Below are 18,828 nucleotides of genomic sequence, written 5' to 3' on the forward strand. Positions count from 1 at the left end.
CAATCCAAAACATGGGTGAATTCTCTTGCCACTCTGTACTCACTTACTCCACATCCAACACAACCTTGACCGGGATAAAGCACATTTTGAAGATTTTTAACAAAATGCTAGTAACACATCACCATCACTACATACATTGCACACATTATAATCATGTAAAAAAAAACTAAACATTCACCTCTCAACATTCAAAGCATAACAAAAGATCTTAGTGAGCATTTTAAGGATATACACTGGAAAAACATTTACATTCAGTCAACATTTTAGTCAGTTTTCATATATATTCATACGCTATTATGTTTAACATTAACAGAAGCCTGTGTCTGCATGATTTCATACATGCAATGCTGCCACATGATTGGTTGATTAGATAATTGCATGAGTACAGGTGTTCCTTTTAAAGTGACCGGTAGAGTATGATGAGAAAATAATTAATTTATGAGTCTGATATTGTTAAAAGCCTAAAATTTTGTCCACTCGCCCAAACAAACATATTTTACTCTGTACAATCCAATGAAAACCAGCGGCTAATCCCGCCCAGTCTGGCCACAGTGTGAGACTCTGTGCTAAACAGCTACTCTTCTCTCCTCGTAGGGATCCTCTATAGGGATAAACATGTCTGATTTGCTCATTTCTCTTTCTCTTCTACACTCCGATGCTGTAAGTAAACATTCCTTTTTATTGTATCACAGACTGATGGAATAACTGTTTTTCCTATAGAGAGTTTTGTCACTGAGTATGAACAGAAAATATCAGAAAATGAACTCATTTAAACGTGGAAGCTAAGCAAGCAAACTTTGGTTCAAGGAAATGTATTATTATTATTATATATATATATATATTTTTAGTATTACTATTACTACGTTATGTTTGAGGGTGCGTTCACATGTATGAAACGTTTAAATGGGTGTATAGGCTGTCAATTTAAATAGCACAAGAAACCACAACTTTAAATTAAATTAAGAAGTACTTTTGCGGTTGACTAGAGTTATAAATAGACAGTTTATGAGCTCACTAACAAGGGAGTGAATTCTCTTTTAAAGACAGAAGACTAAAAGTTTCAACTCTCCAAAGGCTGAAATAATGCACACTAAAATGAATCCAAATACAATCTGTGTTTTATATTTAACAGATTAATGTAATCCATTTATATATTCCTTGTGCAACATATGTTTTATTTAGAAATGTAAAGGTTTTGTTCATGGTGAAATGGTTCATACACATCTCTGTGTGTGTGTGTGTGTGTGTGTGTGTGTGTGTGTGTGTGTGTGTGTGTGTGTGTGTGTGTGTGATAGATGGAACACTGAAGATGGAGAACCAATGGTTGTGTATTTTCACTGGACATCAGACAAGTAGGAAAATTGGAATCACTGGTTTGGGGAACAAATCTGACTCTGATCTGTTCATTCCTGAGGCAAGGACTGTTCAGAAAGTATAAAGTATATGGATCCCAGGAACCCCAAAAATACAAGGATTGGTGCTGAGTCAAGCGGAAAAAAAGCATCTGAGTTTTTAATACATGAATCAATCTACTTGGGATAGATGATGTTTATGTAAGAACAAAGTGGGGAAAACTCTTGCACAAACTGCTAATGTAAAACGATCATACACTATATGAGGATTTGTTGAACTATTTATCCTTTTTACTAGCTTCACTGTGATCTTCTTAGTCCTACAGTGCCTTTTTGATAATATTAAGGTGACAGTTGTGTATATGTACTCCTTATTACCTAATTTGATCTATTTTTGTATCTATTTCGTGAATGAAATCAAGCATCTTGTAAAACCGTTGCTAATTTCTGCTGTCTGTTGGAATAGTGTACAACTTTCCATACTGTTTGAATATAAAAAAGGTGATGTTGAGCAAACAAGCAAGAGCACACATGCGTCGGAATGATACAGGGTTTCACCCCACTTGTCCGATTTCTGCTCCTGCTCCTCCTCGTAGGATTTGGTAAGTAGACACACTGAGATATAAATATGAATTGTAATGATACACACACTACAGGATTTTCTAAGTTCAGAAAGATAAGTTTAGCTTAAATGCTTTCATCCATAACTATATAAATTCATGGTGAATCATTTACTTCTACGTATATTATTATGCTACCTGATGTAAAATAGTGGTTCAAGATATGAAGTCCTCCTTTGGTAGAGGAGGCTTAGATAGGAAGAGAAGGGAGGGAGTGTTTTTCCTGCCTGCTTTTCCGTTGGTATATATTTTTTTTTTCTTGGGAAGTGACCTATGTGTAGCGGCATTTGAAAATCACAATGACTTGCTCAAATGAATGTAGGGTCGCAGAGCCTATTGTCCTAAACAATATAAAGTGTTTTTGTATGGGGTGGGCATTATTTAGAGTGTTAGACAAACATGAGTTTCTGTTAATGGTAGTTATATTAAAGCAATTAAAGTTAAAGTTATATTAGTTCAATTTGCTTTAACAATAGATATCACAACAAATCAACTTTAGAGAAATAAATATAGATCAAGATCCACAATGAGTGTGACAGTGGCAATGAAAACAAACTCTTTGAATTGACAAGAGGAAAAAACTTTAAAAAGCAGAAAACCAGGAAATCCATCCTCTACTGGGTGACACCAGATAGTGGAACTATAAATCATTATTACTTTACACTACAAAGCCAAACAGTAATAAGCACATTGAAGCAGCAGTTTTTAGGTACAGTATAAAAAGATAATATCCATTAAAGCAAGGGGAAACTAAAGGATACATTTTTTCTAAATGTATACCTTATGGAGATATCGATTTAAGGAAGGATTATGACCTTTCAGGAAGGTTTATGATTCAACAATTGACAATATTTTGACTGTTTTATACTTTATACTTTTTATATTGTAGATTGTCATCATTCTGTATTAATTGTTTTCATTTACAATGTGTCCCTTTTCTTTTTTGTTATCTTTTTTGTTATCCAAACCCCTCCACCCCCACCCCACCCCCCTTAAGCAATGGCTGGTCTAGGTCTGTGGTCCTCAGTACATGTTGCTCTAAGCAATGCCAGTGTTTTTGTCACTTACAATGCAGACAACAACATGACAGACAGTGAATTGTCCCTGGATCTGGTTGATCTTGATAAGAATATAACTGTGCTAACTAGGCATCTGCCATTCAACCAGTCTGAGGGCTTTCTGGAGTTTGACTGTACATATTTCCTACATGCTGGGAACTTCAGCTTCAGATTAGACCAAATGGGCCACAAGGGTGCACTGAAAAGTACCTCCAGCTGGTGGAGCCCAGTACTACGCATACAGTGGCCCACATTCCACTTTGGAGTGGAGCGTGTTAACAACTACAGCTCTGGTGCATTTCAGGTTTCTGTGTCTACCAATGTTGACTTCCATGTGTGCCTGAACAGCAGCTCATCCCTCTACCTAGAGGTCAGCTACATGGAGCATAACCAGATTGGTAAGAACACAATTGACAAGGTGCAGAAACGGACGACACACAACATCCAGGTTGTGAAGTCCCAGCATGTGGAACTAAAGTGTGCCTCCCTGTTGACTGAGGCTGGCTTCATCCAAGTAGCTCTTAAGTCCCACTACACCCAACAGGACATAAAATCCTCAGGACCACTCTATTTATCTCGTATTTTCTCATATAAGCTTCTGGTTGACAATGTCTACAAAACTGGCTGTGAGGGCACAGTTTCTGTTCGCCTGCTCTCTCCACCCTGCACGGTCACTACAGGGAAAGTGTTGCTGTATAAGGAGGCCAGTGCAGCTGCAGAGCAGCAAAAGCACTCTCAGCTTGCATTTCAATTTCTCACCCAAGGGGAGAATGAGACAGAATTTAATTGCTCCCAGTTTGATCTTGGCCAGAAAAAGTACTGCTTTCATTATGAGCGCATCTACAGTCAGTCCTCCAGTTTGGCACGTACATGCATCATTGTGCAAAGAAATGCTGGTGAGATTTTTAAAGAACTTTTGCAACTATTGAGTTTTTCTGCAAATCATATAAATGAAAAGAATAATATCTCTGTTATATTCAGATAATACAATAATGCTGATTAAACCACCACCAATACACATTGCTACTGGTATGCATAATCAGTTCAGTTCTGCATGAACTGTATATTTGATTTACAAGTAGAGATGTGGGGCCCGTGGCAGACATGGAGTGGGTGCAGCGTGACCTGTGGAGAGGGTGTGCGAGAACGTGTGCGTGAGTGTTTGGTGCCCCCTGGCGGTGGGATGCAGTGCAATGGTATGGTGAGAGAGCAGTCACTCTGCTCCCTGGAGGACTGCACTGGTAAGCCAAATTCCTTAATGCACTTATAATGTTTGGGTGCATGTTTCTTAAATCTCATGTCTTTATTCATTTCCAGTTTTTGAAAGCTCTAATTTATATTTGTAGCACATTAATTTCTGGAAGTCTAAATCTGTCCTATTGTCTATAGACATCCTGCCTCCTGTTTCTGCCCCACCTCCTCCATCTGTGGACTCCTTTCTTGGAGGAAACTTAGTTGTGGTGACTGGTATCTCTCTCTGTCTAGCTGTCATCCTGATCACTATCGTCATAACAGTGTGGAGAAAACTGTGTCATGCCCCAAAGTTTTTCTCAGCAAAGCCTGAGACTATGCATTCTCCTGGTGGACGCAAACACTCAGATGAGGCTTCTATTTGTGGACACAGCGTGCGGAGGCCTAGTTTCTCTGAGAGTACGGGGGCATCTGTATTTCAGAAAGGCCAAATATGTCCTGTGTCTATTCGAGCAGCATCAGAAAAGGGGGTACTGGCCTGTCAGCAGAGTTTCCCCCTCCCCGTGACCTCACCTCAAGATCCTGAGCGGCTGTCCCCATCTGGTCAAAAGATATTTCCGCCCGTTTTTGGGTATCGTTTGGCACAGCAGCAACTTAAGGAAATGAAGAAGAAAGGACTTAAAGAGGCCACACAAGTCTATCATGTTTCCCAGAGTCCTGTTGATGACATCATGGTGGAGGCCACAGCCTCAACATCTGCTGGTTTTACACCAGTGCCTCAGGACCTGGAAAGTCAAGAAGAAGTCACTATCAGACACTTTCGCAAATCTCCTTTCACAGAGCCCACTTGGCATCACAGAAACTCTGCCACTTTGCCTGATAGACTGAGCCCCAAGGTGGATCTGATATTGACCAAACAAAAAAGTTTTAGTGATCGGGACCGACGACAGGAACGGACTGCAGACTGGGTGGCAATGGTGGAACGAAACAGATTCAGCTTTTCTAATAACCCAAACTTCAGGAGGACATCTAGCTTCAACGAGAGCAATCTGCAGCAGTTACCTAAGCCACAGCCATTTAGGGAGCGAAGCATGACTCAGGTGGCCTCCCGCCAGATTCCAGAGGGCAGTTGTAGAATCAGAGCATGGGAGCATCCAATACCTGAGCTGGAGGACTGGTCTCAGTCTAAATATAGGATACCTGACAGTTCTAGTCACCAGAGGCAGAGACCTTTGGTAGATATACCTTCCTTCACAAAATGCAAACCTGCAGTGGTTCAATCAGGGACAGTACCAACAAAAAATCGAGCAACTGACAGTCATGGAGTGGGCTGGGTCCCATCATATGGCATAGAGCGGGTAGAAAGAGCAGAACAAAATTGGAACAGGAGAGGTCCCTCTCCCATCCAGAGGAACATTTTGGCCAGGAAGTTGCGAGAAGCCAGTTCATCAGCCAATTACCAGAGAAAGAGAAGTTCTACCTTCTCCAGCTATGATCAGAGCAGGGGCCGATGTCATAGCCTCCCACTCTCTGCAGACTTCAGCAGCTCCTCCTATGGCCTGACTGAGGATGAGCAGCAAATGATGGACATTTCTGGATATCTGGGAGAAGAGGATGGAACAGGAATAACCAAAGACCTCAGACTCACTTGATTATGCCTGAAAATGTTCAGATTAGAAACTCCAAAGCAAAATTCTGACAACTGATTGTTTGTCCAGTTTAAATGATTTACCATTTTAAAGCCTTTATTTCTAAATTACTTTTAGGGAATTAAGATTTAGGATTATAGTTTATTCTTTTTGTCTTTAAAATATTTTTTTATATTCTTTGTAAAATTAACATCACAAATTATATTAAATTATTTTATTTGCACAGTGTAAGAATTGTATGTGTTCTGAAGAGAACATACCTGATTAACCAGTTAAATGTTACTTTAAAGCTGCCATAAAATCAAGTTGGATATTTTAACAGATACTGTGTAAAACAATTTTGAATGATCAAGTAAATAAGTATAGCTTTAGCAAAAACAACTATATGGAAATTGTATATTGCAGCAACTTGGTTTGTCTCTAAACCCATTTAAATATATAAGAAATATTTAATCTAAGTATAAATGCTTTCATTTTGATTGTAAATGAAAAATAAGTAATTTTCATATGTTTTCAATTACAGGCATTTTAAATAGTTACAGCGTATTTGTTTTAATGTATCTTAATTAAAAGATTGTAATGATAATCTGGCTGTAATGTAAAGGATGATTCAGAGTAGTTTAAACTGTGGCAGTCTCTTTACACTGGACGAAATGTCTCAGAGCAGGGAAGAATTCCTCTGTATGAATTGTAAATAAATTTCTTTCATATTTGTCATTCTTTATTTTTGTTCTAAATAAAGGCGAGGTTTATATCATGTAATCTAAAGGATAGAGATATGTAATAGTCCCTATGGGGAAAACAATAGAAACTGAGGTTAAGAGTAGGATTAGATGTAGGTATAAAATATTGTTTATTAGCTGTATTGAAGGTACCCATTCTGATATTCTGAGGTGTGTGTGTGTGTGTGTGTGTGTGTGTGTGTGTGTGTGTGTGTGTGTGTGTGTGTGTGTGTGTGTGTGTGTGTGTGTGTGTGTAAGAGAGAGAGAAAAGAGAGAGAGTCTACTCTGGTTTTAAATAAAGTTGATATACATAGAAAGATACATTTATCATTAATAACAGTTCATGAATAAAATGCAGGTTTTCTATAAAATTTTACATTTTAGAAAGCAAAAAAATGCTGTATTATATATTTGATCCATATGCTGCGGACTGTGAGTTATAATCATAATGTTCTACTGCAATCTTTTGCTATATGTTTGGATTGCATAATGGTAATGAAAAGAATATTTTCATTTCTTATGACATAAAGCATAAACATTAAGAAAGTATAACATTTTAGCTATCGGGTCCTGATCCACTTCCCAGGCTGTCCATAAATGTCGTAGGTCGCACCTTCAAGCTGACATGTCTGAGAGAGTACCAGAGTCCTCGCCAGGTGCTCCACACCACACCATTGTCATGTTTTGCTGTGTACTTTCCTCCACGATAAAACTTTCCATTCAAATTGGCAGCATGGCACCTGAAGAGGAGCAAACAATAATGTACCAGCTAGTGTGTTTTTGTAAGTGTTTTAAATAAGTGAACTTTGCAGGTACAGTAACATGTTCTGAACCTCTTTTGAAACTCAAAATAAAAATTAACATATGCGCTTACCACTTTTTGTACCTTACCTATTGTACCACCAGCCTCCCTTGTTCTCTACAGCACAGTTTCCTTGTAAGTAGCGATCATTATCCTGGTCTCTGGTGCTAAACGGCATGCCACTGTGGGAGGCAGACCACTGCTCCATCATATTGCTCCCACCAGACAAGGCATCTCCAGCCCGACCACTGTACATGCCAAAGTATAGTCTGTACTTATCCTGCATGTAGAAGAAGGAAGGAAAGACACATTTTTTTTATACGTTATGTTATAATTATATTATTTTTATTTTTTAGAAATTAATTACATTACTCACCTTTTCATCTGCCACTCTGAAGTTATCATATATTGCATATGATTTTTTTCCATCCCAGTCTATCAGGTCAATCTTCATTATCTTTTCACCTTTATGGAATATACACAACCTATTGTAATGAACATTGGAAACAATGTTCTACAGATGAACCAACATCAACCTACCTTCATGAAGCAATGAGTGAATATGGTCATTGCCCAGCCAGAACTCATCATTGCTTGATTTGAGATTACCAAACCCATTCTTATAATCCACCCAGTCTCTGGAAAGAAGGTATTCGAGTAATAGATTAATAGTTATGTTAAATGAACAGGTCCAACCATCATGATCTATTGTTATTTAGTTTTAAGTTAGAGAATATATAATAATATGATATCATTGCCTGTAACATAGACTTAGTCAAGCTTTATCTTTTAGACTGTTTCAAAATGCCCATTCAGGCATAGATTCTAAGGTAGATATTAATTCCTACAATAATATAATGAGCTCCAAGTATAGCCTAGAACATGAACTGGCTATGCTAAATTGCTCCTCAGTATGAAAGAGTGCCCAAATGTTTGTGCTCTTGTTGCTCTGTGGTGGAAATGCATCTCATTTAGGGTATCTTTTTGCCGTACAAGTATTCCTTATACAGTATAAGCTCCAGAATGGCCAACCCAACAACCCAACCATGATAAAGTGGTTACTGAAGATGAATAAGTTAAAAAAATCAATTAAAAGGAAATACTTTTGAAATTCGTATTTATCTGAAAATTTGTCTTACCACATTCCATTAATGGTGGAGAAGTGTCATAGCCTACCTATTGAAATCCACTTTACCGTTGCGGCGTTTCTGTACCACAGTCCAGCCTCCTCCATCCTCCATGTCGCAGAAAACAAGAAAAGGCTCGAGTATTGTATCTGGTCTGATCCGGTAGAACCCACTCTCAGGTCTGAGCCTATCAAACACCTCAGAGCAGTCTGGAGATTTAAAAAAGCACAGCTCAGGTAGCTCTGTTTCTTAAACTCAAGTCCTTCTTATATGACATTTTTCCATAAATTTATATGTTTATTGGAATTTTTAATTCTTTTTTTTTGTCACTGTTATCAACTAATGCTACTCTTCTGTTCTTCAAACACTAGTTATCTTTTTTCAATAACTTATTCGAATATCTACATCTTTTTCCAGCCATCTTTATGCAGGGATGTCCTGAATACCACTTGAGACAACACTGACCTCTTCTGTTATCTTTTCTCTTTAGTTGTAAAGTTCTGATCTTAAAAGTAATTGATTTTTTCCTACTATATACTGATTGTAGCCTTATTTCTGTAATATATATATATACATATATACCATAAATATATACTGTTTTAAAATCTATAATCAGGCTTGTACCAATTTCTTGAAGTTTTATGTGATGCAGAAATACAAAAGAAACAAACAATTGACCAACATAACACCTCTATCATGAACCAGCAGGCTTCCCCCGGTGCTTGGCAGAGTAGGTAGGGTTATGTTGTCCTGTTTTGATTCTGCTGCAGGTCTGAGCCAGCGGTGTGTACGCAGGTGCATCAGTTTCCAATCCCCGATTATCAGCTCATAATCAAGTTTCTGAATGCTTGATTTCAGCTCCAAAACCTCCAGAGGACAGTCATCCCCTGTCTCAATTAACCAAATAAATGATTAAGAACATTTTGACATTTCTCTAATGATTAAATATATTGACAGTTTCAAAAAATATATTGACAGTTTCAAAGTTTTAAATATATTGACAGCAAGTCTATGCTTGCATACATATTATAATAGTGTGCCAAAGAGATCTCTTGTGAGAACCCAGGAACTCTTAAGTAAATAAGGAATTATTGAGGAAATTATATCTTGTTTTGCCAGTTTTTGCATATGTTTAGCGTGAAGTTGTGTAAATTTTACCATTAGGGAAAATAGCTCAGATAAAATGTCCTGACATGCTTAATGTGACTTATCATTGAAAAGACTGTGATATTTTATACATACAAATTATCATTATATCATATGTACACATATTAGTATATTTGTTGTATATTGATAACACCATCCATCTCACTTAATGTTAGTAAAGAAAGAAAGAAAGAAAGAAAGAAAGAAAGAAAGAAAGAAAGAAAGAAAGAAAGAAAGAAAGAAAGAAAGAAAGAAAGAAACATGACAGATTTGTCTGAGCTGAAGCTAGAAGCTGAGTATTTTGATAGGTCTTGTTTCTAACACTTAAAAAATATAATCAAAACACTAAAAATACAAACCTGAATATATCATATTTAGAATTAAATAAATTTATATTATGTAATTACTGTATTTTAATATAATGACTGTCTAATGTTGCATACGTGATATTGTTGAACCCCAAATCAACATTCTTCATTCACACAAAGCACCACCATATGTTTCATATTGTCCAATCAATCTGATGGAAAATCATTTTATGCATTGCATTTTTCAGAATGGCATTTGTGCAGCAGCTCACTATGCTCCAGTATATGAATAAGCCACCTGTTCAGTGTCAAAATGTGTTACATCACCTGGGATACTAAATTTACATTTCTTATATATTACATTTAGAATTTAAGAATTATTTTTTTATTAATCATTTCAAAATAGACCAAGATTAATATCTACAGACATTTGAAATATCGTGCATATTTTAAATAGAGTTCTCAATGATTTGGAAAAAAGCCCAATGTACCTAATTTACCTAATTTTGTCAGAGAAAAAATTAGACATGTTAAAATAGTAACCAAAAAACAATATTTCTTACCAAGCCACCTGATGGCAGAGTTCCAAAGAACACCAACAAAAGAAGAATCATCACTGACATGACCACAAAATCAAAAACTCAAATTTCAAAATCAAAAAAGAGGGGAAAAAAAATCCAGTTTCAATACAGATTTAAAGGCTTTGAAAAGCTTAAAAGCTTAAAAGTAGCTTCTTTAAGATAGTCTAGACTTCAATGGAATTAGAAACAGTAGACAGTTTGAAATATGCATTCGGCTAACTTCATTTCCAGGAGCTGTACTCCACATGCTGATGACTCAGGAGTGAAGACCTTCCACGCTTTTATTTCTATTATTTATAGGACCACTTGGTTCCGCATGGTCTACATTAAATCCAGAGAAGGTGTTGCACCACTTTTCCATTCCTTACATTCCACTGGCCCTGTTTTCCCTCAAAAACAAAATAAAATTCAAAATAAGTCCTGTGAACCTATGAATTTGAATTTTCAATAAAATAACCAGTGACTGAAATTCTCCATAGATTCACATCCACCCAAAACGCACATATATTACACCAGAATTATGTTCATTTGTATTTTCAATTCAGTTCTCTTCCGTTTTATTTAAATAGCAGATTTTTTTTTAAATCCATATGTAGATTTAAAGCTCAGATGAGAAATCCTCAGGCAACAGTTGTGAGTAAAAATTCCCTGAGAGGACATGAGGAGGAATCCTTGATAGAAAAAGACTCAAAAGGGAATGCATTGTCTTGATAATGACATCAAACATTCTACAATTGCATACTATAAAGTTACTGAGTACTGCACGGAGTGGGGTGGGTAATATGAGCATCATACATTTATCATACAGCAGAAGTATTTGTGTCTTTAGTTATGTACTAAAGAGCAGGTGAGACCTACTCATAACTGTTTTTATGGTAACTGCAATCTTTATGGTGTAGGACACCACAGTACACCTAAATGCTCCAAATATTACAGCTAGACATCATCTTCGTGAGCTTCCATATTTACATTCTAAACAAGAGTATCTAGAGTTTAAAATAAAATGTATAAAAAAAAAACTATAGTGTGGTCACTTTAAGCATATTTTGAGATTGCTCAAATGTCTTCTGTTTAACTGATTAGTTCTATATAAATGTATAAATGTTACTTTTGTAAGATGTCGTCTCTCTCATTAATAATTATGCATAACATTTAAATAAGAGAGGAATACAATACTAAACGCAGATATTTATATTTAGTTTATGAGTTTGCAATTTGACAAACATTGGCAACAGTACACTAGAGATACAGTCTGTAAAATCTGTATTAACCTAGAAGGTTTTACTATGTAGTATGACTTGGATGAAAGGCCTGCATATGGATCTCTCTCTCTCTCTCTCTCTCTCTCTCTCTCTCTCTCTCTCTCTCTCTCTCTCTCACTCACACACACACACACACACACACACACACACACACACACACACACACACACACACACACACAGAGTAAGTGCACATAACTCTTGAAACTTGTGTCCATATTACTTGCCTGCTATGCATTATAATGACACACTGTGCGTTTTTGTTTGTTTGTTTTTTGTTTTTGTTTTTTTATTCTTGACATGGTCGAGATCACAGCATTGATACTGGTTTGAGTTAACGGAATGTTGGGGGAGGTTCAGAACTATAGTCTCCGGGAAAGTAGTCATGGAAACTCCGAATCTTTTCAGTGATTCATATAACTCGGTTCGGCTCACAAATAAGATCCGGTTCAACTTCCAGTTTTTATCGATCACAACTTTTCACGTTCTTTACTCTACCATCTGATTCATAAGTTATTATAGTTTGCACAGTGTTTGCTGTTGAGCTTTGTTTCAATAAATATTATAAATGAACATATAATGAACATATAAATGATTTTTTTTAAAAAGGAAAAAAAAGAATCAACACTTAAAAGAACCGATTCGCGGAGTCGACTCGTTTACAAATGACACATCTTCAGCAGGAATGTTTCTCCGATGTGTTTGCACAGAATATGGGCGGATAAATGTAAATATGTGGAGCGGAGGAAGGAAAAACCTTTGAACCGTTTCCTCTGTCACGAGATAGTCAGGCCATCGTAAAGAAAATCAAGAAAAAGGTAGGACACCAAGCACAGAGCACAGAACAACGCCTGGCTTTGAGATTTACTTGTGAACCATTTTGGGAAGCAAAATCAGCAGGATTGTGGAGAAAATTGCAATCAGAGTAAAAAGGAGCAACCATCAGATGCTCTCTGGTTTGAATCTGCTTGCTTTGGCAGTTTTGCTGACGGATCTAGATTTAACATTAAGAGTAATCAAGTGTAGAATATATAGCACTATTTTTAAGATATAAATCAAAAGTTTACTGTCATTGGAGATGTTTTGCTTAGTGAACTTTAGAATTTTCTGTTTGCTTTTGCAATAGGCCACAAAGACTCAAAGAAAAAGCAGGCATGTTGATTAAATCTCAGTATTGCTGAGCTCTTTAAAAAAAACAACCTTTGAGTACACTTGAAGGTAAATGTTTGTCACATGGTCTGCATAAATGTAGTGATGTTTTGTGTATATTTGATTAAAAGTGTTTAAAAAAAAGTGTTGTGAATATAGAATGTATTAAATGTGATGCCTAAAACTACTGATCACACTTAAATGCAACTGGTTTCTTCTTATGGAACAGAACAAGAGAGTTTTTAAAATCTCTTAAAAATGACATCTGTGCATTATAATCACCGGTTGGATTCCAAAGATGTTAATGGGTGAGTGAATAACGTTAAGTGCAGTGAATTGAACCTAACCACCACCTTTTTTTACTCTGACCTTTACACTTCCCTCATGCAGTGTCATCTTATTTTTTAAACGCATTGCACATCACGCTTCTAAGTTTAATCCTTTGCTAAGCACAGAGTGTGATCACAAAATGTTAATTAAACCCAATCTCTGATGCCACAGGAATGGGATCTTAAATGGACACTTAAACACTGTACATTGTGCACTTAACCTTAAGATTCTAGCTAATTGATGCTTTAAGTAAAATCCTTTAGAATAACAATAGGGCTGCATGATATGGACGAACTACTGTACTGAAGTCACATACTCCAATCACAAATTATGGGAATCTTTGAAACAAACCCTGAGCATACCAGGGTTATAACCTCTCCTCAATTACTTTGAGCACTCATGTGGAGCGATTGTTTAGGATGCCCCAGGCACACAAGAAAATATGATTATTAAAGGCGGCAAATTTGTATTTGTAATGTAAAGGACAATAATTTTGATGCAGAAATGACATATAATGCAGCCCTAATACACGGTTATGGGCCAATCATGTTATTGAGGGGCTATTGGGAATTTTTCACAAAAAAATCTTACACCATGTTCACTCACAGCGCTGATCCATCTGTAACAGGTTGGATTTAATGGGTTAATATCACGCTCTTTTGCTATTCGTGTTTCTTTCATTGCTTAGGAACGGTGTGATGGAAGAGGCAGAGGTTCAAATCGATGATGGGAAAGAGGAAATCGAGGAACCAGACACCATATACTAGTAAGAAACTGTCTTGCTGTCGTACAATTAAAAAAAAAAAACAAAATCATGAAAAACATAATGAATGAGTTTTTTTTTAGTTTGGCTTATTGACTTTTTTCCTCATTGTTTTGCAGCAATGTTAGGAAAAGGATAGCTCCTTTTGTGATGTCTTTTGGCTTTCGGTGAGTTATTGTTAACTTTATTACTTTGTCCCTTGAATTACAAAGTATTTGTACTCTTTAAATGCCACCACCATTTTTAACAGTGACCGTGTTATTAAAAAAATATATTTTGTCTTATTTTAGCTGTATTCCTTTCACATTTCTTTTGTAATGTGGACATTTCTAGGGTCTTTGGCCTGGTGCTCATCTTTGTGGATATTGTTCTGGTCATTGTTGACCTATCGCTGTCATCTGAAAGCCGTGAGAGTGTGGGGACTACTTTGGAGGCCATCTCGCTTGTCATCTCATTCTTCTTCCTCATCGATGTGCTCCTGCGGATTTATGTAGAAGGGTTAGTTTGGAAAATATGTTAGCTTTATATACTGCTTTCCAAATATGAAGATGTTTCAGGAAAAGAAAATAATGCTGAGAAGTCAGAAGGAGAAAGGAAGTGTTGTAACAGCTTGTTGTTTCCTCTCTGACTCTAGCAAATTATGTCTGTTGCTGACTCTCATTTTATAGTGTTACATCATTTCCTCATTGCAAATCTGCTTTAATTTCAATATGAGTTTAATATGTGTTCAAGTATTATGTGAATAGTAATTAACGGTACTCTACATATTTCAGATTTAAGGTGTACTTCAGTTCCAAGCTGAACATCATGGATGCCTGCATTGTGGTCCTCACTCTGGTTGTCACTATGATCTATACATTCTCTGATTTCTCAGGAGCAAGCCTTATTCCTAGGTACACTTATAGCAGCTGCAAACATTCACTCTCTCACCTGCCTCTCTATTATTTAAGCCAAAAAAAATAAAAAAAATCTAGCTTGTTCTATTACATAGATCCTGTGGTAGAACAGCTTCACCTCCGACTCTTAAGGTTCTGACACTGGAGACTCCATTGGATGTCTAGTTACAAAAAACATAAACCATATAAATAATTGTTTTTTGTCTGTGAAATAAGAATATGTCTTTAAGACTATGTAGAGTTTCACATTCTATTTTGATGTAAATAAGCCTTAGAGCCTTACCCTGTCAAATAGCTGTTACTCGCAGCAGGCATTGTTATCAGAGCTGCTGAGATAGAATATTAATCTACACCTTTTGGCACATTAGAATCAGGAATCCAACAACATTATCGGTATTAGTCTTTTGTGAACGTAGTTGAATGTGTCAACTATCAACAGGTTAGTGGCATTCCTGAGGTCCTTGAGAATACTGATCCTGGTTCGTATCTTCCGACTGGCCTCCCAGAAGAAAGAGATGGAGAAGATCACTAGAAGAATGGTGAGGAGCTAAATTGGCAAAGGCATGTTTTCTGATCTCTGTTCAGTGGGAACTTATATTTGTATTTGTGAACCTCTCAGGTATCAGAGAACAAAAGACGTTACCAAAAGGATGGATTCGATTTGGATCTCACATACGTCACAGGTTTGGGTTCTTCATTTTCAGTTCTTCATTTTCAGGATCAGTTTTTGCCAACATTTTTAAAGTTAACTCTTTATTGTTTCAGACAGAGTCATTGCTATGTCCTTCCCCTCATCTGGGAAACAGGCCCTGTACAGGAATCCCATCAGAGTAAGTAAAGTGTTTTTAAAAAAGGGTAGAAAATAATATGATGATATATAGGAAATTAAATAAAAACCAATTAATCAATGGCATTGCTGTACCATTTGCCTACAACTAACTGTATTTCTTTTTAGGAAGTTGTCCGATTCCTGGACACTAAACATCAGGATCACTACAGAGTTTACAACCTCTGCAGTAAGTGTGTTTTTTTTTTACTGAGTTCATATGCGCACTGCATCTAAATCTTATAAATGATGCTGATGAGCAATATTAAGCCTAAGGTTTGTCTTATTTCAGGTGAGAAAGGTTATGATCCAAAACATTTCCATTATAGAGTTGAACGTGTGATGATTGATGATCATAATGTGCCATCATTAGAGTGAGTAATCGGACATTCTGTTTAAAAGGTCTCCTTTTGCTTTGAGGAGCTACAGTTTGAGGTAATTGTTGTTCATTATGTGGTAACCAGGGACATGTTGAGATACACAGCCAGTGTTAGGGATTGGATGGCTTCAGACCCAAGCAACATCATTGCTATCCATTGCAAAGGGGGAAAAGGTGACACTACACTTTTTGTGGCTCATTTCATTAAATCTACCACAAAAACGTAAACTGCAATACATGATACACGATGGAATGGATGCATGGAATGGCCGTAGCAAGTTTGTTGAGAAGTTTATTTTGCTGTGACAGGGCGTACAGGGACGATGGTGTGCACATGGCTAATTGACAGCGATCAGTTTGAAAATGCACAGGTACTTCTTCTTTTAAAAAAAAAAAAATCAGTTTCTACAGATTAGCTGTTTACAAGTCTTGCTATCATGTTTGGCAGGACAGCCTGGACTACTTTGGTGAAAGGCGCACGGATAAAAGCATGAGTTCAAAATTCCAGGGTGTCGAAACTCCGTCTCAGGTGAGTTGTGCCACTGAGCACTGTTTACAAGCCATTATTGTTTTCAGAGTGAGATTAGTTTAAATGGCTGCCTTTTTGTATTTTTTGTAGAGCCGGTATGTAGGATACTATGAGATTATGAAGAACAAATACAACCGGCAGCTGCCCCCATCAAAAAGCTTGAAAATCAAGAGCCTGCGCATTCACTCGATCACAGGTAATCGTTACATATTTATATTTCTTCATGTGTGACTGTATGCATGTGGTTCTGATTTTGTCCAGATTGTGTAATACTTTTTTGTTGCTTTATTTGCTGTGCAGGTGTTGGAAAGGGCAATGGCAGCGATCTGAAAGTTCGCATCATAGTGAAGAAGGAGCAGGTGTTCCAGTGCACCGGTGCCAAACAGGAGAACTGTGCGGTAATAAAACTTTACCTGAGGAATGACATTTAAACACATTGCCTTGAAGTATTTGGTGTTTTTCCTATTTTTTTTGGTCAATTTGTTGGGTATCACACCATGTAAGAAATGGTTATGCGCAACACAGATCTATCTATCTATCTATCTATCTATCTATCTATCTATCTATCTATCTATCTATCTATCTATCTATCTATCTATCTATCTATTTAAATTTATATTGTATATATTAATATAAAAAAAATTCCCTCAAAGTCTTCTTTTTTATGTTTGTGATGAAGCTTAACATAATGATGTCATTTGTATATAATGTTCACATATATTTTCCCAGCTGTTCCCTGATGCTGGAAACAATGCAGTGGTGATCAGTTTACAGGATGGCCCAGTGGTTTGTGGCGATGTAAAAGTCATGTTTGAATCCAATGCTGTAAGTCTGCTCTCTCTCTCTCTATATATATATACTGTGTGTGTGTGTGTGTGTATAATATATATATATATATATATATATATATATATATATATATATATATATATATATCAGTTTTTAATCTTTATAATTGATTGCTACTGTATATAACCATGCATCCCTCTTTCCTCTGTGCCTAGGGTCTTCCTAAAGGATATGAAGACTGTCCATTCTACTTCTGGTTCAACACTTCATTTATAGAGAACAACAGGTAGGAGTCTAATGAAATGAGAATCCTCTGCCACTGGATGCTCTGTTATCACAACTAGGATGGTTTGGGATGGTATTTTCTTTGTTTTCTAAAGTTCTGATCTCAATGCAGGCTGTATCTTTCAAGGGAGGAACTGGACAACCCACACAAGTCCAAAACCTGGGACATCTATAAAGAGGACTTTGGTGTGACCGTGTTATTTAGTGATCCCTGAAGAAAGACTAAATGTGATGCACTCTATAGTTGAACACATTCCTATGCCCTAACTAAAGAATTGTCGCTGAGCCATACATAGAATTTAGGCCCGAATGTTGTCTGTTTACTCCTTGTTCCAAAAAAGGGAACCTGTAAATAAGATGGAAAAAAATAAAGAATGGTAGAATATTTGGCAGCACAGATTTAAAGGAAAAATGCACAAGTTTCCAAAATGTTGCAGTGTTCTTTCTATGCATACTTGACTATCAGGATCACAAGCTTGAATTGGATTTGCTTCTCAAGTTTCAGTGTCTTTAAATGCTACGGCATAAATTTAGCCTAAGCCAAAATCTAGGCTGCTGTATGCATTATACACAGTTTCATGCAGCATTCTCTGTAAACTTGTAAAGTAAACTTTATATTAGATGTGTAAGCTTCTGCTTACGTGCTGCAATTCAGCAGATAGTAAACACTCCACATCCACTATGGAGCAAATTTTTTAAAATACATTTTTGTTTATCACTGGAATGGGGAAAGGGATGTTGATGTAACAAAAAATTAAAGTAACTAATAAGTAAATCCTGCTCCCAGACTCTTTTTTTCACATTGGGAATGGAACTATATGCAAAGCTGAGGACAGATCAATAAGTATGTTAAATTGAGTTTATGTGAACCGGAAGTTGAACACCATTATATGTTAATGGAAATATGGAAGTAATAGCAGACTTAATATTGATTATTAAATTGTACTATAGTTTCTTACTACAGAAAAGAACATTTAAAAAGCATTGCTTTAAGGCAATATTTATAATGTGTAAACATCAGTTATAATTCACTGTATCAAGTAGGTTTGAAATTAATGAAAACCT

The 18,828-nt window shown here is 36.5% G+C and overlaps 3 protein-coding genes across 17 annotated transcripts; 2 read left to right on the forward strand and 1 right to left on the reverse strand.

The window, feature by feature from the left end:
* Nucleotides 1-436: 436 nt before the first annotated feature.
* LOC113644869 (thrombospondin type-1 domain-containing protein 1) lies at nucleotides 437-6,587 on the forward strand. 6 transcript variants are annotated; one of them, XM_027150026.2, is made up of 6 exons: nucleotides 437-660; nucleotides 1,296-1,699; nucleotides 1,819-1,954; nucleotides 2,970-3,926; nucleotides 4,110-4,271; nucleotides 4,420-6,587. In XM_027150026.2, exons 3-6 carry the CDS (start codon nucleotides 1,894-1,896, stop codon nucleotides 5,871-5,873), a joined length of 2,634 nt encoding a protein of 877 aa, XP_027005827.2. In that variant the 5' UTR covers nucleotides 437-660; nucleotides 1,296-1,699; nucleotides 1,819-1,893; the 3' UTR covers nucleotides 5,874-6,587. The 6 variants fall into 6 exon arrangements, with proteins under 6 accessions (XP_027005827.2, XP_027005835.2, XP_047660834.1 ...); XM_027150034.2 differs by having other exon boundaries at nucleotides 1,296-1,553; XM_047804878.1 differs by having other exon boundaries at nucleotides 1,296-1,414.
* On the reverse strand, nucleotides 6,578-10,945 carry fgl1b (fibrinogen like 1B). 2 transcript variants are annotated; one of them, XM_047804888.1, is made up of 8 exons: nucleotides 10,777-10,944; nucleotides 10,539-10,546; nucleotides 9,211-9,412; nucleotides 8,571-8,730; nucleotides 7,935-8,032; nucleotides 7,771-7,859; nucleotides 7,484-7,674; nucleotides 6,578-7,332 (listed from the first exon to the last, which is right to left on the reverse strand). In XM_047804888.1, the coding sequence occupies exons 3-8, from the start codon at nucleotides 9,320-9,322 to the stop codon at nucleotides 7,149-7,151; spliced, it is 834 nt and encodes a 277-aa protein (XP_047660844.1). In that variant the 5' UTR covers nucleotides 9,323-9,412; nucleotides 10,539-10,546; nucleotides 10,777-10,944; the 3' UTR covers nucleotides 6,578-7,148. The 2 variants fall into 2 exon arrangements, with proteins under 2 accessions (XP_047660844.1, XP_027005863.2); XM_027150062.2 differs by having other exon boundaries at nucleotides 10,539-10,945.
* A 1,528-nt stretch (nucleotides 10,946-12,473) lies between these two features.
* On the forward strand, nucleotides 12,474-18,538 carry tpte (transmembrane phosphatase with tensin homology). Of its 9 annotated transcripts, none has more exons than XM_027150014.2 (20): nucleotides 12,474-12,635; nucleotides 12,944-13,035; nucleotides 13,196-13,274; nucleotides 13,985-14,062; nucleotides 14,179-14,226; nucleotides 14,393-14,557; nucleotides 14,833-14,952; nucleotides 15,395-15,494; nucleotides 15,575-15,638; nucleotides 15,721-15,785; nucleotides 15,911-15,971; nucleotides 16,074-16,155; nucleotides 16,246-16,334; nucleotides 16,470-16,531; nucleotides 16,609-16,689; nucleotides 16,780-16,885; nucleotides 16,990-17,087; nucleotides 17,419-17,514; nucleotides 17,694-17,764; nucleotides 17,876-18,538. In XM_027150014.2, the coding sequence occupies exons 3-20, from the start codon at nucleotides 13,225-13,227 to the stop codon at nucleotides 17,976-17,978; spliced, it is 1,539 nt and encodes a 512-aa protein (XP_027005815.1). In that variant the 5' UTR covers nucleotides 12,474-12,635; nucleotides 12,944-13,035; nucleotides 13,196-13,224; the 3' UTR covers nucleotides 17,979-18,538. The 9 variants fall into 9 exon arrangements, with proteins under 9 accessions (XP_027005815.1, XP_047660841.1, XP_047660835.1 ...); XM_047804880.1 differs by having other exon boundaries at nucleotides 12,633-12,773; XM_047804881.1 differs by lacking the exon at nucleotides 12,474-12,635 and adding an exon at nucleotides 12,642-12,829.
* Nucleotides 18,539-18,828: the final 290 nt, after the last annotated feature.

The sequence above is a fragment of the Tachysurus fulvidraco genome, chromosome 20 (genome assembly GCF_022655615.1).
Source record: "Tachysurus fulvidraco isolate hzauxx_2018 chromosome 20, HZAU_PFXX_2.0, whole genome shotgun sequence".
In the NCBI taxonomy this organism is placed as follows: Eukaryota; Metazoa; Chordata; class Actinopteri; order Siluriformes; family Bagridae; genus Tachysurus; species Tachysurus fulvidraco.